Source organism: Apteryx rowi, unplaced genomic scaffold (assembly GCF_003343035.1).
Source record: "Apteryx rowi isolate R43461 unplaced genomic scaffold, aptRow1 scaffold_30, whole genome shotgun sequence".
Classification (NCBI taxonomy): domain Eukaryota; kingdom Metazoa; phylum Chordata; class Aves; order Apterygiformes; family Apterygidae; genus Apteryx; species Apteryx rowi.
In genome coordinates this window covers 2,948,142-2,975,913 of record NW_020449419.1, presented here as the reverse complement: position 1 = coordinate 2,975,913, position 27,772 = coordinate 2,948,142, and the positions used below count along the sequence as shown (strand labels likewise).

The following is a 27,772-nucleotide window of genomic DNA, read 5'->3' as shown; positions in this document are numbered from 1 at the left end:
CCTGGCCCCCTCCCCCCAATTAAAAAGTAATACTGTTTCCACCCATTAAGTCAGTTTATGAAGATAAACCTCCAGGAAAGATGGACTTCCTTTACTTTCCCAAAACATACACTTAGTTGCTTTCGTCTCATAATTTTGTTGTGCAAGGAACAGTGAGATTTCTTGCTAGAAGAATGAAGGCTGCATTGATTTTTTTTTCCCCCCAAGATGTTAGTATAGGATATTTTTATTCTATTTGAAGCAGATTTATAAAAATGATTCTAATGTTTTCTTCTGTAAGAACCTTAATGTGATGCCTTCTAATGCTTAACTTCATCCTTACCAAATCAAATTAACAAAAGAAAGATTAGCTCCAATGGCATTAGGAAAATTGTATACTTGCAATGCCATGTCAGGTTCTCCTATTAGGGCTCATGTTTATAATCTATTAAAGCTGGAAAGATACTGAGTAATGTTTAAATTCTGTTATTTATTTCCAATTATTTCAGAGAAATTTATATTTGGTCATCTTTTTTGATTAGATTTTCTAGAATTTATCATCATCCTCTTCTAATTACTGTTAAGCCCAACCATCCTATACCCACCATGAATTTTTGCCAGCTCATACATCTGTCTCTATGTATTAAAATATTGAATTTATACAACTGCTATTCAGTCTGCAATACTTGATACCTAATCTTTTGACTCTGATAAACTTCAGAAATTTGGGGAGTAGTAAAATAAAAAATGAAAATTAATATTCATTTTGGACTCCCTGTTCAGTCACTCTATGTTCCTTTTGAATAACTGAGCAATCAGGTAAAGATATTTAAACCTGGTAGCCTGGAAATGTGGAGCTTTGAATAGTTGTCTCTGGATGTATGTATCTTCTTGCTGTGAGTCCTGTGCATTTATTTCATGATCTCAGTAAACTCAAATATAATTTGGGTCATTTAACTGCCAAGGGCTTTCCCACCTCATCAGGTTGTTGCTATCTTTTATTTCACTTGACAGACTGAAAGACAGTTTTCAAATGATCATTGTCATTATGATTCAGTATAGCTGCTTACTTTACTGGACTCAGCAGCATCTTCTGTGCTTTATCAGCTGTGTTGTACTGCACTTTACTGTTCCCCTTGAAGATTATTACTTCTGAGTTCTCTTCAAAGCTATTAAGAAATGACTCCTTGATTGTCCACGTACTGTACTCCAAAACAATGAAAACTTAGAAGCAAAGATAAAATATCATATTACTTGTGGAGAAAAACATTGAATATCTATAATTTTCACTGTGTCCAAGACGTACTCACTAAAAACAAATTAACAGGCAACCTCATGTCAAGGAAGATTAGTCACTTTAGGATATATAGAATGATTTGTTTGCTGGGAACTGATACTTGTTGCATCTTCCCTAAAAGAGGGGACTTGATCTATTTATTGTTAACGCAGCTCCTGAAAGACAGTGTTAAAATGATCTCAAGAAATTCTTGATTTGATTCTTTCTTAGCTTGAATAATTTGTATTATAAATCAGAAATATATTTTCTCCAAATAGACTGCGCAACCCCTAGCAATGAGTGTTTCAGCAACTGCACCCGGTGTGTTTGTGGTCTTGTATTGCATGGAGATTTAGGTTTTTTACAGGATAAGAAATAGCATCGTTTTCCACATACTGAATTGCTACTAGTCATTGCCTCATAACTTGTTTCTCCATTAACTCTACTCCTAAGAGTGGAGATAGATCTGTCAAACCACATATTTACAGTTCTTTAACAATCCCAGTCTTTGCAGCTTAGTTAGTGATTTCTTAACTTCCTGATTGTTCTGCAAAATCACTCTACTCAACAGACTCTCTTCTCCGTTTTACTTTTTTCTTTTTTTTTCTTTTTTTTAATGATTAAAAGAGGGCAGCAACTCAGGTACTGTCCAGAGAGGTAACAGAACTTATGTACTAGTGACATAGTCTTACCATTACTGTTTTCCTGCTACTCCCAGCAAAACAGTTTTTTGAATGTTATTGAATTTCAGAAAGTCTAAACTCCGCAATACTTTCTAACTCTACAGGATAGTGGGAGGTAGCAAAATTCCACTAAAAATTGTTAAACGTACCTTGGCAATATGCAGGATGAAAGACAGAAAACCTGCATCTCTGGCCAGGGCAGCCTTTATATGATCTGCCTTAAGTTCCCCTGTTTCCATTTTGATGCTGCACAAATTCCAGCCTACCTCAGAAATCTGTACTTCCAGCTTTAGCCATCTGAGAGTTACCCACTAGGCCTCTTCTTTGGCATTAGAAGAATACGAAACCCAGTGTACCTCAGAAGTGGAAATATGAGCTAAGAGATTCGAGTCCAATGGAACAAAATTTGTCCCTGCTCAGAACTGTGATCTGCACCGCATTCGCCTCACTTCAGTTCTCCAACCAGTTCCTATTCCATGGCAGCCAAGGCCCTTCTACACCTTCAGCATGGTGTCAGCAATGTTGGTTTTGATTATTAAAGAGTCTTATGCTTACACCATTATTTTCACTTTCCTTGTTGTCCTTTCCTTTGTCATTTCATTTACCTTGTCTCCTTTTTGTTGTTATTTTTTTTTATCTGGCAATGTGATTTCCCCTGGGATGGTTCCTTTTGAGAATGAAAGGAAACATGAGATCATCAAACTGATATTTTATTTTCCCTTCATTGCATGTCCTCTATATTTTATCTTGTTTTTTTAAATTATTTTTTCTGTACTATATGACATGTCTGAAATCTTTGTACATGCTTTGCTCAGTTGCATATGAATGATCATTTGTTTGTACCACTGTATTGTGTTCTACTTTTCTAAGAATAAATAAAGTTTTCTGGGGAAAATAAATAATGCAAACATTGGCAAGATAATGCATTTTAATGCCATTTAGAAATTCAGTTTCAAACTAACTTTGGTTATGATAATCTGAGAAACTTCATTTAACTAGTGTCTTTAAAGCAGCAAAGTGGTGTTAGGAATCAGTCATCCCAGAGTGCGAAGTTTGATGTTATGGGATGACAAAGTACAAATGGGGAGAATTAGTTACAGAAAAAAGAGGAGGATAAATGAATTGCCTTGTACAGAAACTGGCAATAGCTGAAAGGGCATCTTAACTAAATGTTGGCTATTTACATGAGTGAAGAAACAGGATTTTCTCCTTAGAAGTCCTTAACAGTGATGCAGATACTCTGTAACATCTGGGCACAGATAGTGTGCTCATCCAGAATCCACTGAAATCAGTAAAGTCTTGCTGTTGATCAGCCCAGATTTAGGTCAAGGCCGTAATGGATTTAAAAATGACGTGTCATCCCCATGGTTAATGACACTGGGCCCAGGCCTCTGCTGGCCAAAGCAGTACTGAAGCGTTCCAGGGCAGGTCCAGCATATTTCCCTAGGTGCAAGGAAGGGATTTTTGTGTTTGGTTTAATTTTTCTCGGAGTCACGTAAGAAAACTGTGCTAATAGGATTCTTAAGGATATGATCTGGACTTAGCATAAATTTAGAAAAAAAAAAATCCTGAACAGAAATAAGCATAAAAAATGACTGTTGCAGTACAGGGAACCCTGAAAGAAACAAACTGTTTAAAGTTCCAGTTTGGTAATGATTTTAAGTACTTGAATAAGTTGCGTTACGTGACCTGTCCCAGAGAATTTCTGTGGTTACTCGTGTGCTTGGCATGAGCGTATGTGTTTTACTGAATTGGAGCCTTAATGTGCCTAGATTCTTTTAGATTCTTCACAAAATGTTTACAGAACTCACGTTTGTATATGTTATCTCAGCCTACACTGGTATTTTAAAGTTGATTTTTTGAGAGGGTATTGAATGTTTAGCAATAATAAAATCATACGTTTCAGTAAAAGTTTAAAATAAAAAAAAACATAAAAAATGACTGTTTTCTCAAGATTTTTTTTAGTTCTTGTGGTTTGTAAGGTTCCCTAGGCCTTGATCCAACTAAACATTTAAGCATGCACATTAAATTAAGAAAGAGTTTGATCCTGACCTCCCTTAAATCAATTAAAAAACTGCCATTCATTTTAATGGTAGAATCAAAATTTAGTTACTTTGAAACCAACATATATAAAGCACAAACCAAAAGCTACTTGTGTACTGAAGTAATTTGGTGAATGGGTCTACAATTTCTCTGCAGCAAAAACTGTTTAGGAAACATAAGATGGTATATTTTAAATTTAAACAGCTTCTTTTAAAAGGTGTTGACTGTACCTCATCCTGAAGAAAAAAAAATTAGTAATTTGCCACATAATAATATTAACTAGCAAGCAGKAAATCTTTTTATCCCTTGAATTTAAATCATTTTATAATACCTGAAATAAGCTATGTTTCCTATTCTCAATATAAACAAAATATTACGGATCCTAGGTACTAATATTGTGGAAAATATATCAATTCTTCTATAAAATTGGAATGTTTCCTCTTGATTGTAAGTTCAGAACTGTATTTTTAAGCACTTTTGTAGAAAAGATCTGATTTACTCAATGTAGTAAGTACTATTTTCAGAAGTATTCAGTATCCAACAGTTCTCTTCTGGGAGACTGGTGGCCAGATTTTCAATATGCTGAACTATTTTAATGATTTGGCCACTTTTTTTCTCATGCCAAAATAGGAGCTTGGGTTGTTTCCTAAATATAGCCCCAAATGAAGATGCTGAAACCTTTTGTAAATTCAGTTTTTAATTGAAACATTTTGGCTAATAGGAGTAATAGTTTTCTGAGGCTTTCAAATAGCTGAAACGAGTGGAGAAGAGAGGCTATGCAAGGCAGCTGCTGGTGGGTGAGGAACAGGCTGTGGAAGCATCTCCTTGTGTCTCCTGTGCCAGCTCGCTCTTGTACTCCTGACGTCATAGGAAAAATGAGATGTTCTGAGATTTGGATTTGAATAGGCTGGAGTGGCGAAGGAGGAGGATGATAGAGCAATCTGTTATGCCTGATGCTCCACTGGAGTAAATCAAACTGTTAAAGTGTAGCACTGCTTTGCTTTGGGCTCAGTAGAGTGAAAAATTGCATCCCTTATGAACTAGATAATAATTTAGAATTTAAAAGCTGTTGAAAGTGATGTAAAGAATCCCATTACTTTTATTGAGTTTTGGAACAGAACCTTAGTGAATTTAATCTTTATTTTGTCAAAGAATACTCTGTACCCTCACAGGGTCATTTTAGATGTAACAGGTGAATTCTGAAAACAGCATACTTTTCAGGGCTGTCCTACTCAGCCCTGCAGTGGCTACAATTTACTATTTCAAACAAGAAATATAAAAAGTTTGTTAAAATGTTTGTTAAAAAGAGTGAAATATTAAATACAGTATTAGCCTCACTATTTTGAACGTTCTTTTTCTCCTCTCATCTTCTTTCCCTTTTCTGTCTGGAGATGGCCAATGATGTGAGGTTGGGCCTCAGAAGCCTGGTGAGAATTTATAACGAACATGCAGATAACGGGTTTGTTGTTGAAAATGCCTGCAGAGATGAATCCTTGCTAGTTTTCTCCTCCTCTCCCCACCCTGGAAGCCCCCTTGAACCTGGCCTTCGTGTTGTTGTCAATGCCTGTGACTATACAGCGCGCAGTGTGTGCACAGTGAAGGTTTCCCCGCGTGCAAGCTCTCCTTTCTCCTGAGAGAGTCCCTTTCCAGAGACGCTGGCATGCTCATCAAACACCATTCATCCGATACTGCATTTTGCTGCTTGTGTTGGAAAATGTTACTGTGCATTGTCCTACTATCCTGTCTCTTTTAACCTCATGAAAACTGTGGAAACATTTGTGTGACRTGAACCAGTCATTCATTTTCTTTGTGGTTGAGTTACCAACGTCTAATGCTTGTGAACCAAGGTTGGTGAGCATTTTAAAGCTTGGATACCTCAGCATGAGGTCGAATGTCCCCTCTTGTAATGAGTGATAAACGAGGATGCCAACGCTGCCTCTTACCTTGTGGGTTTGAGTCTGCTGTTGGTTGTGAAGACCAGCCCATATTTCCCTGTGATTGCACTTGGTTCATAGGTTATAATGAATGTGGGAGTGCCTGTGGGGCAGGCTGTGCTGCCTGCCATCACYTGATTTCCCGCTGATGTCATGTGTCCTGCATATTTATTTACCCAGCGCCGTATTATGGGGATACAGCTGAAGAGAAAAAGTAAAAAAGGGCTACAGATGATGAGTTGGTTTAAATTGGTATGCTTCAATGGCCTGGTGGGGAGCTTGCTCTTGGGGCCTGTCCTGGCAAAGCTTGCAGGCCTGGAGAACGGGACAGTCGTGGCTGTCCGTGGAGTTAGATCCCTGGCTGGCTGTGACCTCGGGTTAGATAAAATTGACCTGGGAAAAGGGGACAAGGTGAGGGTGGGAAGATAAGGACTACTTCATGAAACTCCTTGCTACTGTAGCAATTCATTAAGTCAGTGTCACTTTGTTGGTCTTTGGCTTTTTTGCAATAATTTTTTATCTTTACAAATCACGGGCATTTTCTGGCTGTGAGAGGGTAGGAGAAAACTTTGGTAATGTATTTGAAAGGATTTTTTTTTTATCACATTGACATCATCTTTGCAGTATTCTTTTACTTCTCGCTTTTTTTCGGATTTACTTTCACTTAGAAGGGAAAAGAATATTAATGTCTCTTCATAAAAGAATTCCTGCTCTCTGGGGAAGGGGAGAGCACCTCTTAGTGAATAAGGTAGTCTCTTGTACATAGTTTCCAATGAAGTTTCATTTTTTTGAAGATTACACATGCATTGAAATTAATATATTACAAAACTATCTCATTGCTTTTATGTGTTCAGTTGGATATAACAGTCTACTGGACCTCAACCAATGTCAGTCTCAATGCGTTATTCTAACAGCTGTTTTATGGATGATAGCTTAGTTAATAGCTAATTTAAAATACATGGTATTGTTTCCACTTATGAGAGCAGAAGCTTGATTGCAGAGTTGGGCCTATTTATAAAAGTAGTTTTTCAAGTAGGCTCTAGAGGTGCATCTCTACTTATTTTTAATAAGATACTGTTATGGTCAAACCGGCATCTAGCAGAGTACACTCAAAAACCACTCAGCAAATTTTATGTAACATTAAGTGCTATTTGACTAGGTTAGTTGCCTGTGTTAAATTAATGACAGCAAACATGCATCATCACTGCATCTGTTGGCACATCTGTCTGCGCATCACTGCGTTGTCCACTGCAGAATCTCTAAAATAATAAGCGTGGCAAAATGAGTTGTATTAAAAAGGAGTTACTTGTTTCAGTCTAACACAATACTATGTTGTTGTTGTTTTGCAGTACATCTATTACATATATCATTACTGTTTTTTCTTCCTGAGCAAGCCAGTTATGTCTGTTTTTGCCACTCTGTCAGAGCATCCTGGAATAAATTAGAATTATGGCGTTACATACACAGTAGATGCAGCTGAAAGTAATGATAATGACCCTGGATGAACACAGGATTTGAAAATAAGTCTTTTCTTAAACAAACATACATATGTAGAACTGTCCCTCCTGTATTTCTCCTTAACAAACTGAATGTTGAAGTCGATGATGGCTGAAACACTGCAGACAGAGCTTGGGAGCTGGGGGCAGCTCTCTGTTTCCGCGCGAACAAAGAGGAGACTTGTCTGGGGATGTCTGAGCATGGAAACTGTCTGTTAACGTTTCATTTCTTTACTTTGTTTTTCAATTATGCAGTTTGTCCGTCTGAGCATGAACATGTCTCGGAAATGCTTCACTCATCCCATCATTTTGTGTCATTGATACCTTTCTTTCTGAAAGCACGCGTGAGTTAAGAGGTATTAGTATGTAGATGTGGTGCTGAGGAGCAGAGGAGCTCACCAGGACTCACCGAGCCTGTGACCAGGTCAAGGTCAGGGCTGGGAATGTCTTTCCAAGCCTGGGGCTTGGTGTGAATTTTGAACACCTGTCCTGATCACAGAATTGCCTTTACTTATTTTCTGGAATAGTTCTTTCACAGAATGAAAATGTAATATTAACATTTATCTCGGTTTTGTTTCATTCTCTTGAGAGATTATCCTTCATATTGTCACCCAAAACAGTAACAAACAAACAAAAAAACAGAAATGTTCCATGATTGATGGTTAAGACTCTAAAAGACCTCAAGCATTTTTTTCTGCGTATCTCCTGAGGCTTATTAAGAACTGCATTAACAGGCTTTTATTACTTGGCACAGTTGTCTGCCTCTGACTGSGAGGTATCAGCACATTCACGATAGTCCCTCAGTGCATGTGCCTGTCTGCCCATTTTGGCTACATTTCTGAATTTTCAGTGCTCGGTATTTAGTGTCAGGACCATTAGTCTTTCTTCTCCTCTAGTCTAGCGTGGCTTTTTGCATGTGTTGGATGCAGATGCAATTTTTGTCAGTTTGACAGTTTTTGCCACAGTTTCAGCATCAGACTTTCTCCAGATATCTGACCCTTCTTTTGCAGGGCGGGTTGTCTCCTTCTCTGGACTCACTAAAATTTTCATCTTTTGAAGTGGCTTCTCTTGAACTTCGTGATAAGATGAGAAAAATCTTGAGCAAGAACAAGAGGCCACCTTAGTTTCTTTAAAGAAAATGTTTTTATCTCAAACCTTCCCTTTGAAACCCCCCAGGCATTGCGAGCCCGGCAATTGAAGAGGAGCACATTTGCATTACCTGTGGGTGCAGTGACTTAGGCGATTTCTGGCCAGCAGCTCCTCTCCAGCACTCAGGGAGACATTTCTCAAATTTGACGACATTAACTGGCTCTGAATCTCCCAGATAGTTTCATATTCTTCCAGTCTGATGGCCAGCGTGTTTTTCATGGAGCCCACCGTCAAAAGTCACAGAAAGTAAGCTAGAGAAAATACTGATTACTCTTTAAATCATCCTACCTGCATTTCCGTCTGACCGTAATTTCTCCCCACAGAAGAAGGCTTAACCTAGCCAGCCCTGAAAGGAGTCGTGGTGCCTTGCGCTGGCTGCCACGCGGCGTCAGTCCTTCCTAGGCCGTTCAGGCAAGCGATGATTCCTGATCCGGGGAAACGGTTGTGACTGAGCGCTCCCGCTGCCGGTCAGAGGCCACTGGGCCTGTCTGTCTTGACCGAGTGCTCGGGATGTGTCAGAAACGTGCCTTTCATTTGCCCTTACAGAGCTCAAACTCACTGGGGAAGAATGACATTTAGATTGGTATTTATGAATAAGATAATTTCCTGACCAGAAGCAATGTTTGCTTAGCTGTTTTCCTTAGGCTTGAGGCGGATCAGCCTGTGTTTATAATTCATTTTCCTTGCATGTGGTATTTTTCCTTCCCTTCACTGATTAATTTCTTCTACTGATCTATTTGGAGTATAACATTAATATTGAAAATAAAGTTATAAAGGCAGTCAAGGAAAAATATTTATCTCTTTCTGGCAACACAGGCATATACATTTATCCAATGTAGCAACATGTGAAAACTGGAGTTGAATTGGCGTAAGACATCGGAGATGTGACATATTACAGCATTAACTAAGTTTTGCATGTCAAATATAAGAAAGAAAGAGAGAAAACCTTCAATAGTTCTCCTGTCACAGAGACTGAAGTATTAAGTTTAGAGCCAATTCGTCTGTGTTTTGAAGAGAACGGCACAGGGCAAGAGCCAGAAACTTGTGTGAAGGGTCTCTGCTCTTCCCCAGGCCCAACCACCCCAGCTGCCCCCCTGGGAGGGGGCCTGCTCCTGGCACTGTCCCTCGGGGCCGCCTGCTGCACATGGAGCCTTTCCCGTCCCTCTCCCTGACAGTCACTGCTGTGTGTTACTTACCAGTAATTCCTAATTTAGGATTTAAAGTTATTACTGTTCCCTATTGAAATTATTTATTTTTTAATACTATTTTGTATTAATTTATTGTTTTTGATTTATTATTTCTTGCTAAAGAGAAATGAATGCAAAAATAGAGAATTAAGCAGCAGTCGCTGTGTCAGCTTGAAATGCTAGATTACCATTTCACAATTAAGTCTCAGGAAATGCAAAAAAAAAAAAAAAANAAAAAAAAAAAAAAAGCAAACCCAACCAAGTGCACAAAAATTATAACAAATGGCTCATACTTAATGAGAATTATAGAACTAAAAATCAAGCAGAATGCTGAGGTGACAAGGAAGCAAAACACCATAACTTTTAAGGTTTATGCGTCTGGCTTTGTTACCATTTAACCCTTTCCATTTACCTTGTTACACTTCAGTAACATATGTTTTGTTATAGAATTTTCCAGGAGACCAATAGAGGAAAAAGAAGGATTAGGTTTACAAAATTTACTAATTCCTCAAGCTTCACTTGTAGAACCAAAAATTTCTTAAACGTCAAGAAAACTGTCACTAAACCTGTGATCCTGGAAATCTTAGGACGCAAGGTCGTCTTCTACTATGTAAGCAAAAACTAATCTTGTCAAATGTTTCTGATTTTTATCTTAGCTTTTTAAAAAGCATTTGAAAAATCATTCATTCAACATGAAGACAATTTTGTATGAAGCTTGACATTTTGTTTTTTAGCTGCTCATTTAATAAGTTGAAGAAAAAGGGAAGAACCTTTAAAAATGTGTTTTTACTATTCCTCAGAGGCAGAGTTGCTTTCCTTAACCTTTACAAACATTTTCTTTTAACATCAGAAGGAAGGAATAATGTGAATGTCTGGGCTCTTGGAAGCTAATAAAAAAAATTCTCTGATCTTAATAAGGCCAGAAAGTTGTCCTTAACACAGAATTTTTCAAAGAGTTAGAGGTATGCAAATGAAATCCCCACTCCCCCTCCTAAAAAATAAACCCCAAGCATTTATTCCTCTACTTAGTCATAAGTGTTCTCTAATTTACAAATTTATTTATGTTTATATCTTAAAAGAACTAATCTAAACATAACAAGGATGAATTCATCCTTTGAATTTTATGATCCTTTGAGCACGGATGCTGCAAATGAAGGGTACACTTCATTCACAAATGTATTTTTCTTCTGCAAACAGGTAATAACTTCAGGCTGCAAGTACTGAAACTGTGCCGGTCCCACTGGGTTGGCTAGTTATCCCAGTCACTTTATTTTTGTTCCTGTAGCAAAGCAGTGTGGAATGCACTGAGGATGTGTTTGCACTCAAAAAATACAAACAAATAAAATGTTGATGTGTGTTCTCACTTGAAGTGATCTGATGGAAGTATTAGTATTTGGTAAAAGCTAGCAGAGCTCAGGAAAACACAAATGAGTCATGAACATTTCTCCACAGTCTTATTCAGGGAAATTCGTTCTCCCAGTATCTGCTTAGTTCTAACCTGAGTTCTCTACGGTTTCCTTCTCGGGTTGTAGGGCTTAGCAAGAATACRGGTCCTAGAAAACTAGCATGTAAATTCAGGCATTTAAATCAAAGCTGGCAGCACCTTTGATTTGCACAGAAAAGGGAGAGGAGCCCTGAACACCTCAAGAAGCATCATATTATGGGATCCTTGCAGTTAGCTTTCTTAGACATGATGTCATCATGCGCTGCTGTATCAGAAGGCTGCAGATGAGCAAAATACTGCAGCAAAGCTTTTATTGGTGGACAGTTGAGGAAAAACAGCAGTAAGTGTCCAGGCTGTTAGGCAAAATGAACCTGTCCATGTAAGTAGAGATGTTATTCCCACCTGGGAAAATGTAGGAAAACTTCCCACGCTTGCCCTTCAGTCCACAGTTTTATTTCACGGAATAGAAACAAATAAAATCTATGAATTAAATCCATGTAATCCTCTGGCCTTTATAACACAAATCCTTAATTTACTAGCTATGGAGTTTATGAAAGAGCCTCTGCCTTATCTTCGACTTAATGCATTGTCAAACTTACTGAATGAAGAGGCTGATAATTCAGGTATGGCTGTTTTTAAAAAGGACTGTAAACTAATGTAGCTGCAGTAGCTATCTGATCAAGCATTGTGTGGTCTCTTTCTGCCACAAAAGTCTATTTTTTATTTATTGTCCTTTGATTTTCTCTAATTCAAAATTATTGGATTAGAGGATTTGACTGAAAAAGCAGTATTTAAAAAAATAGCGTGTGCCAGTTTTTTTGGTGAGGAAGGTGTTATCACCAGAGTTCCTGGGAGCTGCACTGGGAGTTTGGTGGATTTTTTGATGTAAATGAACTAGGAATAGGAATCCTCTTTCCATTGATTTACAAGGATGTGCCTCCTGCAGCTCAGCCCTGTAGCTGTTGAGCAGCTGCTCTCCAGCCGAAATCAATGAGGATTTAACCTAAGCTAAGGACACTGGTTTGGGTTCATCAGCATGTAACCGTGTTATCCAGTTTCAAATCCTTGCATAGATCAACAAATCCTATGGTTCCTTAATAATGTAGAGGTGGCTTTAAGTCAGAAGGTTAGACTCAGATCTGTACTCAACATTGCTGGGAATTGAGGGCTTTGGAGTTGACTTGATTGTCAGTGCATGAAGGCGAATTTTCATAGCAGTGGGTAGCATTGGGTTGTTACTGTAACTCTCCGTGCTCCACCTGAACCCCGCTAGGAAAAGATGACGAGGTGTGGGCGGCCCTGAGTCACCCCTGCGCTTCTCTGTTCCCAGAGCCTCGTCTTTGGCATGAGTCAGAGCATCTCTAAGGCTCCTAGTCTTGGGTTTAACCAGCTTCTAAGCATATGTAGGATATCCCACAGGTAACACAAAAGTTTCAGATTGCCCCGTTTCCTAGGCAAGGGTTTCCCTGGCTGTCCGGTGTAATTGCAGATTTTTGTCAAACCAGAGGATTTCTCCAGTCTCAGGTCTGCTTGCCTTTTGTAGATGCTTTGTTGCAAGTCTGCTGTATATTGTGCTTGCATCAAGTAACTGCAGCTGCAGATCACAGCTGTGCTGTGTGACATATAGGGAGATGATATCATATACTACCTTTGTGTTGGATATACAACGCTAGCTATTAAAATCCAGCCGTACACCATCCAGGTGGTTGACTCTACCCTGCAAGTTAGCAAGCTGCTTTCCTGAATGCAGCGCTGGTGCAGTAAACACCGTGCTGGAGGGCTTGGCTGCCTCAGGTTGCCCAGGCAGCTCCTGGGCTGTGTCTCCTCCTGGAAGCTGGAATACGTTGGGCAAGCGGTACCAACGGCCAAGTCACAAACAGATGCGAGGCAGCTCGCAGCTGGCCACGCCGCTGTTCGAGCCCGGGCGGACCCTGCTCTGGCCAGACTGTGGGCGCGTGAAGCCGTTGCCTGGAGTCAGTGAGGGCATGCGCGCGCGCGCACGCAGCAGTCTAGCTGCCAAACCCGTTGCACACCGCCGGCGGTGCGGGGCGCGGAGCGAGAAAGGTGGTTTTGTTCGGACTGACTGTGCTGGTTTTCTCCTCAATAGGATAAAGAAGTGAACCTGGAGCAGGTCCACAGACGCATGAACAGCTTGATCGACGAAGACATCGCCCACAAGCAGATCTCGCCGGCGTCCATCGAGATCTCGGCCCTGGAGATCGGCGGCATGCCGCCCGCCCAGACCCTGGAGCCAGTGCGCGAGTACCAGAACACGCAACTTTCCGTCAGCACCTTTTTACCAGAACAGACGGCGCACGGCGCCGGCAGGACACTCTCGGCTGCCTCRGGCAGCAACCTGCCGCTGCCCCTCAGCAGCTCGGCCACCATGCCCTCCATACAGTGCAAACACAGGTCGCCCAACGGGGGGCTCTTCCGGCAGAGCCCGGTGAAGACGCCCATCCCCATGTCGTTTCAGGCCGTGCCRGGGGGCGTCATCCCCGAAGCGCTGGAGCCCTCTCACGGAACGTCCATATAGCCACCACAAACAGACCCACAACCAGCAGAGCTTTTTAATACCACATTGAAAACAGAAAACAAACAAACAAACAAAAACCCAGACTCTTACCTTTTTCTTGTATATATCTGTAAATAACGAAAGAATGAAGTGGGGTAAAAGTGTATTTTGAATATTCCCAATTTTCGAAGTCAGTAAAAAACAAAACAAAAAAAAAGCAAACAAAAATGTATGAATGACTTTGTAAATTTTGTTCTATATGAATAAAAAGGCAAACTACTTGTGATCGTTCTCAAGTGCCAAAGAAGACCAGTTACTGGGACTGAGGGCCGTACAATTTTTTCAACATTTATTCCTTTACTTTTTTTTTTTTAGAGCAAAAAAAAATTTACCCATTTCTCGCTAGAAAAGTTCACCATGCTCAGACCTCTCGTTTCCTCAGAACCCTATTTTATAGTCAAGATGGCAATTCACTTGGAGAATTTAACGGCTGGTATTAGCAAAGCAGTAACCATTGTTTTAAACCTGAATTATAACTAAAATCCAACAAACAATAAACAGAAAAAAACTGAACTTTTTCCATCTAACAAGGATTTAAATCTCCACACAATTTCTAAGTTAAAGCACAGGATTACTGAATTGTGTTTTTACATGTGTACTGTGCTGTGTGGCTCTTTTTATTTAACCTTCTGTGTTATATATATAATATATATATGTTATATATTATATATATATAAATGCTTTGGTAAATCAGAGGTTTCAGGTTATGGGTGAAGCTTTTAAGAAAAAATTGTGGTCAGCTCTTTTTTTGTGTCTTGTGCACACGAATGAAAATGGGGAGGAACCAATGACTTGCAGGAGCTCACATGAGGGAAAGAGGTAACGGCATTACAGGGACTGTGGCCTCTGGTGTGGTTTCTTTCTTTAGGATTTCAAGGAATTCTCTGTATAAGGGATGCAGCACTCTGTTGAAGTCATCTCTCTGAATGACAAGACTAAGCTCACGACTGTAAGCACAGCTCTGCTTTCTTCCGTTGATTTTGTAAAGAGAAACATTTTAATAGCCATGCCTGTAATCTTGGTAGAAATGGCTATAAAATGTCTTTTTTTTTCTGTGCAACATAATCAAAGAACAAAGATAGAGCAACACATACAGCTAATTTAATGTCTTGGTTTGCAGATATTACTAGTGCTATTTCATATGACAAAAAATCAAAACAAAGCCAAAACACATTGTTTCCTTCCCAAACAGTAGTTCGAATGCCCGAGATAACTGATTCCCTCCCTCCCCTCCCCCATGGTTGCTAATGGGCCATCACTGGCTTTCAGAATTGGGATAATTTAGTATCTCCTCAAATATATCACTACAGCTAGGTGGCAATTTCCCTTTGTTGCAGGATTTCTTCACTTTATTGGAAAACTGCTGTTTGGAAAAAGCTTTAGATCCCGGTGCAGCAAAATCACTACCTACATTAGGATGAAAAAATGTCTCTGAACAGTGGTAAAAAATGCATTCACATCCCAAGAAAGTCAGCAGGTGATATGGGTCATGCTTTTGGATAAATAAAACCTTCCGTTGATTGCCTCCTAATCTGATTTGCCTAATTACTCAACAGGTATTTTTATGAGATGATAAAGTTGCCCAAATTTGTGCTTTTACAGTTTAAGCAGAAGGGAAGGAAATGAAGTCAAACTGTGATATAAAGCCGGCGCGCCGGCGGAGCGCACCAGCACGCTGCCGTGCCGGCGAGGACCGCTGGCGGAGAGCGGACGGGAGGCGCGCTCTTGCAGGGTTCGTTTGCCTCTGCTGGCAAGCTGCTGCTTGGCGAAGACAATGCGATTTTGCAGTCTGGCACAAATTGCGCTATTTGCTTCAAACTAATTAAAAATGAGTAATAGATAGTCAGCTGATCAAATTTATGCTATTTAGAGACTTGGCCCACACCAGCTTTAGATCTTTTCACTTTCTCTTTCATCATACTTTTTTCCTCTTTTTACCTTAACAACCCCATGGCCACCAGAAAAAACAGACATTTCTGTTTTTTTCCCCACCTTCCATGCATGCACTGTTTAGTTATCACAGAGCTCGCTATGCAAGAAGACTGTGTTTGTGCCAAGACACGATGCAGTGTTCAACTATTTGCTTTGCAAAAATCCCTCTTTTTATTCCCCGCTTAAGATTGCAGCGGCAGCAGAGGAGCAGGCTCGGGGGAAGCTGCCACGCGGCGCCGGGGGCTCCGCAGTGAGAGGCGGCAGCAGGGCTGGGCGGCGCGTGTGCGCGTGCCGGAGGTTTCCTGACCTGCTCGCCAGCAAAGCGCCCGTTCATTTCGCTGCAGCAAGGTGCAGAGCAGTGGGTTGAACCCTTGCTTTACTGAGGTGTCACTGCTCTCCCAAAACATTTTAGACCTTTTTGTATTATATTCTAAACCATTGGGCGGAATAATTTAAGCTGAGCTGCATTTGTGGAACAGATCACAAACACAACGTATTTTGAGGATTAACGTTAACTTTCTCCATGTTCACCGTTGGCTTGGCTCGGTCTTGCCATGTGCTGTAAAGTATGTGAGCGTGGTTTCACTTCCTCAGCCGTGCTGGATCTCACTGGTTCTCATGCACAGGCTATCCCTCACCTGTTTAAATGCTTTGCAAGATTACAGCCAAGATTATCAGGATCTTGCAGAATCAAACAACACAGCCTTCCCTCAGAAAACTATTTAAGCTTCAAGCCCTATAGCAAACAGCTGCTTTATGCACAGGTTGGAGTGTTTTGCTGATTAATGATGGATTTAAATGCACCTTTCAAGTTAAATATATGACTAATTTTAAGCAGGTGAGTGAGCTCACCAAACTCCCTGGGACTATTCAGTTGTTTAAAGCTAACCACCTTCTTAAGTGCTTTGCTGCACCAGGGTCTATACTCTAAAAGTAGTAATCCGCAATGGGTCTGTCGCTGTCTAGTAATTATTTGTTTATATGAAAGTTAGCAAGTCATAGATTGAGCCTGTCAACCGTGACAGGAAGCTGTTAAATCTTTCATGTGAGAGTGGTTTGGTTTTAGATTATTTAAGCAAATCACCAGGTTCTCCTTGAGCATAAACAATGTTTCTTTCCCCATAAATTTTGGTTTTCAAAGTAAATGCAGAATCTATGATTTCCATACTCTGTCTCCTGTTTTATATTTATATCTTTATTTTGACAGTTCAAAGCATTCACTTTCTATATAATATATATTCACCACACACTCATGCATATATATATATATATACACACACACACGCGCAGAGTTATTCACAGATGAAGTGAGAAATATAATTTCCATGTGATGTAAATGAGCATCGGCTCAGAGCATTGYGGAGCTCTGCTTATGTACACCACCTGCAGATTTGACCCTTCGTTTTTAATATCTGGCAAGATGAAGTGGAAAAATTGCACATCTTCCTGAAAACCACCAAGACCAAACTGTGCCCGTGATTTTCAAACAGAAGTTCCCACTGAGTGTGCTTAAAAACGGGAATAATGTATGATCCCAAATATTGCAGTTCCTCCAGGAGGTTTACATTGCAAAGGCAGTGGTAAGTGACATTGAAAGCGAGTGCCTATACTTTTCTTTTATCGTGCTCTTTTGCTGATGAACTTCTGCAAAAGTGATGTCTGTGGTACAGCGCTGGTAGTGTGTCTTGGTCTATTTACCTGTTAGTTTAGAAATTATTTTCATACAAAATGTGACTCAGTTTCTTCTATTTGCTTGCAATCCACTAGCTCTGGGAGAATGCATTGCTGTTATCTCTGAGTAGTATGTCATGTTTTTCCTGTTGCAATGGAAAAAATAGTGACTGTGCTTTTTAATTTCAGAGTTAAAACTTGATAAAACTTTTTTATGTGGAGTTACAACTACATGTGTGCAATATTAGCCTTGCAAAGCGAAACGCCCAGCGCTCTCCTTGCGTTGCTAACCTGGCGTTGCTGCCCTGTAGGTGACGTCTCAGCGAAACAAGGACCGCTCGCTTTCCCTTAGTCTGCGACGGAATAAAACACCTCCGACGGGGTTCTCACCTGTGCGAGTCTGCATCCCGCAGTGCAAGGACTGACCGTGCTGGGTGAGGGTTTGGCTCTGAATATCGGGCTTGAGAGCACTGCCTCCCATCGACGTGCAGGCAGTGCTACTGCTCAGAAGGAAGGCGTTCGGAGACGGTCTCAAAAATAAAACTGAAAGAGCAATGTTTATTATTATTTTGACCAATTAACATGGATATGGGTTATAACCGATGGCTGCARTAGTTTAGAGCGCAAATTTCTTCTTAAAGCCTGATCAGATTTAGGCGTACGTCCCCTCCGAGAGGGGCCGGGAGCTGGCGGCCGGCTGGCAGGCGGAGCGCTCCGCTCCCGTCCGAGCGAGCCATGCCACTGGGGCAGTCCGGCACCGGCGGCGCCCGGAGCGTTGCCTTTCCTGCCGTTTTGCTTGGCCGGYGGTGAGCAGCTGAGAAGGCCAGCGCTCCCGATGCGGCGCCCGGGGGGACCCGCTGGGAATGCCCCAAGGGGTCCCCGTCCTTCCGCAGCACTGGGAAAAGCACGGAGAAAGTTGGAAGAAAACTCTGAAGAGAAGCAAAGTACAAGGTAAAAATGAACAGGTGGTGAAGGGGGAGGGAGGAAAGGGTGGTTATGACTCCTCTGTTTTATATATCCAGCAAAGCTGCCTTGCTRTATCCAAAGCATAGATTCCATCACACAAGCAGTGGCCTCAATTATCATTTTTCTTCATTTTTAGGAAACAAATAAAAACAACATTTGTTCTACCAGATACAGTTGTTACATTATTTAAGAGTTGGAATTATTAGTTTGGCAATGCCAGGTTTTTGGGCTTGATTCTGCCTCAGCTGGGGAAAATCAGCCTCAGTTAAGTGACTTGCACCTGAAATGGCTGCTTTGCTGCTTAGACCTGCAGCTGGGGCCAATCAGCCCCACGAGCCGCCGGAAACCTCCGGCTCCCCTCGGTCCGGTAGGAGCCTGGTCCTGGCAGTGYGTCTCTGGTTTCACCCCCCGAGCTGGGTCTCGTCTGTGGGTGCTGCGAGGGCTCCTAGGTGCTTGGGTGAGGGCGCTGCTTTGCTACGTTTGTGACCAGAGGGGGAACAGGACGAAAACGCGGCCTCTCCCAAACCTGCAAGGTAACTGATAACAGCAGCGAGTTAACGTACGAGGCTTTGGTCTGTTACTGAGCTTGGTTTTTTTGGTTTTCTTTCTAAATTTAACATTGGTTTATTAGAAGGCTTTTAACTCTGTATTTTTTCTGCATGGTTACAGAATACTATATAAATGATTTTTTTTTTGCCCTCTATTTAAGTGGTTATCAGATAGCTTGCTTAGGCAGAAATCGATTAATGCTGGTGGTAGTCTTATCTGATGTTGGAACCCAGCACCCTAAGAAGGAAGTCACATTGGTTTTTTTTTCTCTTTTTTTTGTATATCTGTTTGGAAGACTTTTCTTGTCTCAGCAGCCGATCAAGGCTTTTTTGCTGCAGTTATAAAGCTCTGTAGTTTTGTGTGTATCAAGCTTTTCCCCTGTTTTGGCCTTCCTATATCATAGTAGGGGAAAAGTTAAAGTTTCCACAAGCATCRATAGACATGGATGTGCAAGGTAATAGGATAAGGAAGGGACTCGAGCAAAAAAATGTTTGCGCATCTTGACAAGGTTTAAATTGCTTGGATGTCTGGCAGGGATAGCAGGTGATTTCTGAATAATAATACACTAAAAGCAAGTATGTTGTAAAAATAGTCTGAATTGTTTCAAGATGGGAGACTACACATCATAGTGCAATATGCCCCTAAGTCTTTCTCAAAATAATGACTTTTTTTTTTAATTAGCTGTTCTGTTTTGTCACAATGTTTGCCATGAGGAAACCCATAAATGAAGGGATAGAGAACCAAAGGTTTTAGAACAGCTTTAGTTAATTATCAGACTACTTTCAGATTCTGCTTCCAGAAAGGCACTTATTCATTAAAGGAAATAAGTTTATGAGATATTCTGTATTTCAAACTTTTGAAAAATCTCTTTCCCTTTCTTGAGCGTTATGCATTTGTTTTCTGGTGGAATTATTCTCAAAGTGGTTAATTATAGCACAAAGGAGCCCAGAATTTCAGGTGTGAATTGCAGCTAGAGGAACAAAAGAGCATGCAGTCATGGTAATGAATCTGTGAAGAAGAGAGATCCTGGTTTTGTGTATTTTTCTATATATCAGCATTATCAAAGGAAAAGCTGATTTGTTTTATGTGCTTTTTATACGATTTATATTGGATTGCTCCTATCGGAAATGAAATGCTTCCCATAAGTAAAACATTCCAGCCCGCCCTTGTGCTGAAATGTGTATTTTTCAAATAAATCTAAGCCGATGTTGGAAAGGTTTCCCTGTGTTACATAGCAAGTTTTATTTTGATCCGAAAGCTACGCAAGTGCGCGTGCTGGGTAAGAGGTGCGGAGGGCACAGCGGAGGCGCGGGGGTGCCCCGGGTCCGGGGTGTGGGAAACCTGCGGAGCTGGCGCGGGTCCCGGGTGCGACGCTGGCTTGGCTCCACGGTGTGCGCCATCAAGAAATGTTTTAAGCCTTTTATTCCAAACTCGCGACGAGCACCAAGCGGTTGGGTTACATGTCGAAGCCTTGTGGCGACGGCATCTCTGCCAGCCAGAGCTGGCGGGGACGAGCACGGCACAGTCCTGGGGCGGCTGCAACTTGGCTGCTGCTACCTTAACTCAGACTCTTGTAAGCAAGCATTGGGAAGGTGCGTTAGACCCTGTTCTGGAAAACCAGGAGGTGAACTTCTGCTCTGCAGCATTTGTACTTCAGTAAAGCCTAAGGGAGAATGCTAGCTTTTTCACGCAAAAAAAATTGTTTATTTTCTAGAAGACAATGCTCAATGCTCCGCATTAATGGGATTTGATGGGTGAGATAACAATGCAGTAAGAAAAAAAACCTGCTTCGAAGGTTCTAATTTTTCTGTTATTTTACTGTAATTGCATAGGAATACACTGGTGTGTGTTTGGGGGGTTTTTTGAGTTGAATTTTCATCAAAATTTACACTAGAAATGAGGGTCTGTAATTCGTCTAGTTGACAAACAGATAAGGTTTTGAGTTTAACTTAGCCAGCCAGTATGACACAAACAAGTAAATGAGTTGCAAAGGAGAAGTATTCACACTTCTTAAAGACACAAATATATTCAACAAAATTACCTCTTTTGATTTAAAAGAGCATGAAATTAATTTGAAATCATTAGTGTTAAATTACTCACCTGGCTCTAGTTATGAGGGGTTTATTAAGTCATTATTGAGAGATTTAACAATGGCACATGGTGACTGTGTTTGGATGTCACACGCCTTTGGTTTTTTTCAAGTGCTAGAAAGAAACATCCTAAGACTTCTGACAGTCAAAAAAAAAAAGTACAAAATTGATGCTGTGATTGAGTCTAAGACACTTAAATTCTCCAAACTCTTAAATTGCAGTGGGGCTTATGAGCTTAACTCCCTTGAGCCCTTTTGATAGTCCCTGATCAAAGCAGCAGTCAGCTCACCGTTATTTTGTGCGTGTCGCTTCAGACATGTGGATTGAGGTTGCAAAGCTGTCCCAGTATTTTGGATGCTAATTCAAACCCATACCCTAATATTTGTGGAGAATATTTTACTTTGATCAGTTCTGAAACTTTGGTTATTTGGAATATGTTTCCATCTTAATAATTGAAAAACTCTAGACAGCCAGCTTGGCGCTCATCCTCCAGGAGCGCAGAGTACCTCAAAGAGCCTAAATCGCAGTTATTGATCGAGGGACGCGAGTTATTCAAAATGCCCCTGCCCCTTCTCTCTACATGCGTACAGAGCTGAGCACTGGGGGCACTTGGGGGTGTCTCGTTTTGGTCACCTGCTGTGGTAATACAGACAATATTGAAATAAATGTGTATTTGGGATTCTGATTCCTGTGGAAGGTTTCAGATTGATCCTTGAGGAAGCTGGATAGTAGGAGGGTGTTTTCCCATGTGGTTGCTTTTTGCTAGGAAGGTGTATATTTTTACACGTTTTTAGCTTGTTTATATTATGAACAAAAAATCCCTTCTTTCTACTCTCTGGGGATGATGGGGTGGCTGCCGCGAACATACAGGCCCTGTTAAGGGTACTCATCTGCTGCTTAACTAGAAGACTTGAGAACTGGTGATTTTTGGCCAAAAACCTTTTTGTTCTTTTTGCTAGCTACGGTTTTGGCTGGTTGTATTGGGTTCTGGCTTCCCCCTTTCTCCTCTCCATCTCAGGCTCTCACTGTTTTATATGAGGAGTAAATATTTTCTGTTCATAAAGTCCTTGGAAGGATGAAGCTGTCGGCTTGCACAGAAACCTCCCTTCGGAGGGAGCCTTTCTGTGAAGCATTAAACCATCCGCCGTGTGCTATTGACAGATGAGAGGTACCTCAAAACTGATTGCTTGTACTTACAGCTTTGCTCACCTAATATGTAGTAACGAAGGTCCTGACGCGTGTACAGCGACTCTAACTTGACATGCTTCCCATACTTTCAAATGCTTCACTTTTGCTTATTGTGGCCTTCTATGAGAGGGTCTGTGTTTTCCTTTGCAGACTGTATATACTCCAAGTCCCATGGAAAAATCCAGCTGTTCAAAATTAAAAGCCAAAGATAAGTCTCTGCACACTGTAAACAACGTTAGCTCCCTCGCTCCTAATGTTGTGGAGAGAGAAAGTACACTTCAAGGACTATTAGTGCAGAGACCATTAAATAAAATGCAAGCAAATATTGCTTATATTCTATTAATGCTAATGATGTTTGTATTTTCTGGCTTCCTTTGTTAATTTAGTTCAATAATTCATACAGCGGCTGCTATGCTATTCAACTTAAGTCTAAAAATGGGATTATATTTCTTAGCATGTAAACACAAAGGCAATGTTACTTTTTGCAATGGAAGGAGGAAGAAATATTTATTTTAGCTCTAATAGCAAATACAGATATCAAATATTCAAAGTGCAATAATTTTAAAAGCACAAAGAATTATCATATTTAAGTGAATGAATCTGGCTGAGAAATTGAAAGCATTTTTGAGGAACTGTGCACCGAATACAGTCCCCCCTCCTGTCTGAGAACCTCGAAATCAGAATGTTTTGTTGCTCTCTGCAGTTAGACTTTTATTTTTTTAGTAATGTGTCACAGAAATGTCTCTTTTTCTCCAAGAAAAAATAAAACATGCCATGTTTCACTGTCTTTCCCTTGTACCTTTACCTCTAAGGTTGCAGTAGTGCACATGGGCCATAGATGAGCAGTGGTGTGGTGTTKTTTTGTTTTGTTTTGTTTTTTTTAGTAAGATGATTAAAGTGGAAAAACTTCCTGAACAAAATGGAGCTGGCTCAGCTGTTGTGCCAGGGAYGGCTTCGATATCTAGCAAAAAGCCGTGTTTCCAGCCGTTTTCTGCGCGAGCGGAGCTGGGAGGCTCTTATTTGCCCCAGGGGGGTGGGAGTTCGGCCAGGTGCCTCCTTTCGCCCTTCCCGAAGTCCGCGCCGGAGCTGGTCAGTGCTGGCTGGTTGCTCCTTGCTTTTCCCCTTGGGACTCGTCTGCACGGAAAYGCCTCCTTTCTCCCTGCACATCCCAAAAGGGAATCCCTGTCACGGTCGGGCGTCCCAAAACCGCCCTGGCTGCGCCTGCTGCAGCGCTCCGGCTCTTACTGCAGACGAGTGCATCCGAGCCGGTCCCGGAATTTATTGCAGGCAATTATATCCTGTGAATAAAATCACGGACTAGGTACAGGTCTTTGTGTTAGCAAGCACCCGTGCAGTGTAACTCGGTTTTGTTTGCATATGTTAATTTGTTTTATCCTGGGTAGCCCAATTTGCATGTGTAAAATGCCTAAGTTTTAGTTGTAAAAGCCAAACAATTAGAAAGGTCACACATGTAAATTGGTTCTGTGTCAACCAAATATTACCTTAATTAGAAAACAAAATATGCAGCCTGGCACCTAATGTTTCCATTAGCTTGTTTAAAGAGTCTGCGGATTTGGAGTTTGGCCAGATTGTTTATTCAGAGTATTTTTTTTAATTGGGTTATTGGTACATAATAATTGATATATCCCTGATCCATTATTAAAATACAGATGTGTTTGAAAGTGTTCTGACATCCCAATGCAATTTAATGTTTACTCCTATGGAGTAGTATAGCCCTTTCTTCTGTTCATGATGAATGATCAAAAACATTTAGCCAGATTGTTGCCAGATTTATTGTCTGCTTATGTATGAGATATAGGTTTTTTTGTGTGTGTGTGTGTGTGGAATTGTAATAGAAGCCATTGTTTCCCTTTAAATCTCTAAACCTTCAGAATGGAAGGAGGAAATTGAAATAACGAGCTTTTTTGTTGTGTTTTTGGCTAGAAATCTGGGACTCTTCTTGGAGTTCACTTTCTTTGAAAACTGACCATCTCTTCCAACTTTATCTTTTAGTTGGTTGTATAGAGGCAAGCTGCTAAAAGCAAAATCGGTGGTTAATCTGGGAGGAGATCTTTCCTGTGTCTCTTAATAACCAAGTTGCTTTAGGAAGTGCTTTTGAGGGACTACTTCAGATGACTTTTGAAAACGTGCCTTTACTATGTCAACCAGATCGCGTATCAGAAACTACTCTCTGTGGCGTTGCTTCTTGATATTGGCCAAGTGACCTAATTCTTCTCGCTTGAGATGCGCCTGAAATGCGGACCCTGCTGTGAAGGTTGATGATGAAGGAGCTGGGGACCATCTCCCACTCTGAATGAAGAAACCCAATTGCTGTTTCACTAGCTGGGTAAAACCTGTCACTTCCCCATCTTGGCCAGGATAAAGAGTCATTGCCCTCTTCGTTTGTGTTGACCTGGGTTTTATTTGTCTAGAAAGTGCTCGTAGTTGTGGCCGCCTTTTTCTCCCAGCACAGCTCTTGGAAAGCTGAAGCCGTCACTAATCTGCGGAGCAGCCACGAGCACCGGCTACTCAGTCGGTCTCAAGGAGAGACAGCAGGTCAAGCTCGCCTGCTGGGGTTGTTGACACTTGTAATCATTATTGCAATTACACAAAGAGAATATGGATATTTTCCCACTGATGACTGAGGTTAAACTTCTTTCTCCCCTCTAACCTGCCCTCGGTACTCCTGGCTCCAGGCTGCCTCTTGGCTGGCGTGGTGTTGCCCTGGGAGCCTTTACRGGGCCGTGCACGGGAGCAGCAGGTCAGACCGCGGGGGCTGAGGCACCCCCAGCGTTAATGGAAGCAGTTGCATGGAAAATCCATGCAATTTATCCAGGTTTATTTCCCCTGAGCAAGGGGTTAGGGAGATGCAGGAGCTACGCTTGGCACTGCTAGCTTGGCTTTTGCCACTGCAGTGACATGCCTGTTTTGTGTTGTTCAGTTTAATCGGTTCCTGAACAATTTCTAGCACGGTGCAATGGACTTGGCTGCCTGCGACGTGCCAGCCACCTCCTGCTCAACAGCTCTGCTCAGCGCTCACAGACCCCGTGGTGTTATGTTACGTGGGCTCTTCATGGACCTCAGCTGATCTGCGCATGAGGTCTAGGGTGCAAAACTGCGTGCCCCCAGCCTTGCTGAACAAGCGTACATTTGTGAAATGGGAAATCTGAAGGTAAACAGGCTATAAATAGAATGGTTAAAATGAAAAGAAATGCTTTTCATGAAGTGTCTGATAATGACCTTGGTGGGATTGAATTAGTTGCAGCGTATCCAAATGTCAGTCTTCTGCAGAGATGGTCTCTTGAAAGGGAGCTCATCATGCCGGGGAGGCGAAGAGCGCAGGGAGCTTGCACAGGCAACAGGAGGGAAAATATTGCACTTTTGTAGAATAAGAACTGGAGCTAATTGTTCTCTGTGCAAATTGATGAACTAGATATTGTAAATAATTCACCACGTATAATTAGCAAAGTATTTGATCAGAATCCTTCTGTAATTAAAAAAGCCAGCTCTGTTGATTTACACCCGCAAGAATTTGGTAAAGTTTACTTTTCCCCATTGGGTGGTTTAACAATTGCTTCTTTACAATCTGTCCATCCTGCATGTAACTTACGCTTATGGAGGGGTAATGGAGACTTCTGCAAAGCAAACAAGAGTAGGAAAAAGCATACTAAAAGTGGAGAAGATTAAACAGTCGGCTAGAATGACATTGCAAGGAAAGAAGAGTGGTGTATAGGTGGCACAGGTGACCCTCATAGTTGCTGCTAAGTCACCTTAAAAGGGACTGCTGATGGTTTTTTGTCCATGGTGATCCTGGTGAACAGATTTTCATATTGACTGTGAAATTTTGTTTTTATGGGATTTAGAGCCGCAGTCAGGATACTTTCACACACTGGAAACTTTAAGAAAATATAGTCATCTCTAGCATAAGGATACCCAATACAGTACCATGAAGGTCTCGGGGTTTTTAAACACTTAAAGCCAGCTTCTCTTTGGAAGAAGCAAAAACGYGCCCGAGGGTCACACGGGTGGCGCTTTCGGCTCCCTTACCTCAGACGGTGAAAGAATGAAGTTGTACCACCCAGGCGGCTTTTGCTTGCGCTGAGGCAAACCATGCTATTTCTTTTATCTCCAGTAGTGTTACCTGGCGTTCACGTTCAGGTTTTTGCGAGTGGTTTCCATTGATGTCCCTGCGTACAGGTTTACTCGGGACAAACAGTCAGCTACTTTGAGCAGATGGTGGGCGTTTGCTCCAAGCCACCTGTGGCTCCGTGGAGAAGGGTCTGTTCCCGAGAGGACGTTTCTGCCGGGCTGGAGTTAAGCGAGCGGGTGAAAGCCAGCGGTAACGTGTGAGCGGGAGCGACGCTCCGCTGGGGCAAAGCGAGGGTGACTGGGACAGGGTGGGCTTCGGCCCTCCTTGGAGATGGTGAAACCGCCAGTGTTGCATGACGTTTCGCATGAAACCGTGGTTTTCGTCAACTTTTGGTATGTCCAGAAGGTGAGGTCTCCTTGCTAAGAACTTGTCGCCTAGGGAAGGAAGCAATTAATGCCTGATGCTGTGCTTATATTCCCAGACACTAGTGTTCTTATCACAACATGGCACCAGCAACCTAGGACCAAACCCTACCCCAGGATAACGCAGAAAATGGATGTGTGTGGTGGTGAGCAAGGCCCTCAGCATCTTTTTTTTGGAAACACAGAGGCAAAATACAGGGTGGATTCCTTTCATGTAGGAGAACTTACTAATTCTCTGCCCTTATCAATCACTTCTTTCCACTGGAAGAAAACAAACCAACTACCAAAAATCTCGCCTGTTTCTCTGGGAATTGCGGTCCCAGCGCAGGTGTGCTGTTTCATAAATGACTCTTAAAGGGACCATTTCCTTAGTTATATTCCCATTTTATTTAATTACATGTCCTGAAGAGAAGCCATTCTGTTTTATGTGCAAGACTGCAGGATGCATGTGAAGTGAGAGGTAGGTAGCACTGTTTTTAAAAAAAAAAACTACTAATCTAAGCTTTTTGTGACAAAATGAAGCTGCGACTGTACCATGATGTGTGGAAAATACACTTTTCTGACACTTTAGTTTTCTTTGAAATTTTCAAAGATTTCAAGCATTTAAAAAATCAATTTTTTTTTAGAAAGTAATGCTATTTTTTTAAGATCTATGTACTGTAAAATTTCCTCTAGTTCTAACCCCTTTGTCCAAAAAGCTCGAAATAAAAACAACCACTTCTATTTTGCAGGAATAAATCTTTCCATGAATCCAAAGGGAAATTTATTGCTTGCTCTGAGAGATTGTTTTGAATTTTTATCGCTGGTGAGCGGGCTGGTTAAAGGGAATAATCATTAACCAATGAGGGGCATCGCCTCTAGGTTTCCGAGATCCAGACCTCTGTCCGTAATGGGAATTAAGTGTGAGAGGAAAGGTAAGAGCAAGCAGGCCTTTCCTTGGTGTCTCCAAAATGCCCTGTTGCGACGACTGTGACTGTCCCCGTTTCGCTGAGGTAACAGCTTTCCCTCTCGGCGCGCGTCAGACGTGTTATCGCTTTCCCCAGTGCGTGTCATCTGGGGTATGAGAGCAAGCGGGTGCCACAGACCTGTTGTATTCAC

General features: G+C 41.5%; 1 protein-coding gene across 1 annotated transcript in view; it reads left to right on the top strand.

Moving 5' to 3' along the window:
• GRID1 (glutamate ionotropic receptor delta type subunit 1) overlaps positions 1-13,727 on the top strand; it is a 555,021-nt gene extending 541,294 nt beyond the window's left edge. The window contains exon 16 of the mRNA XM_026069970.1: positions 13,299-13,727. Coding sequence (XP_025925755.1) covers positions 13,299-13,727 — 429 coding nt within the window. The remainder of the gene's footprint in view (positions 1-13,298) is intronic.
• Positions 13,728-27,772: the final 14,045 nt, after the last annotated feature.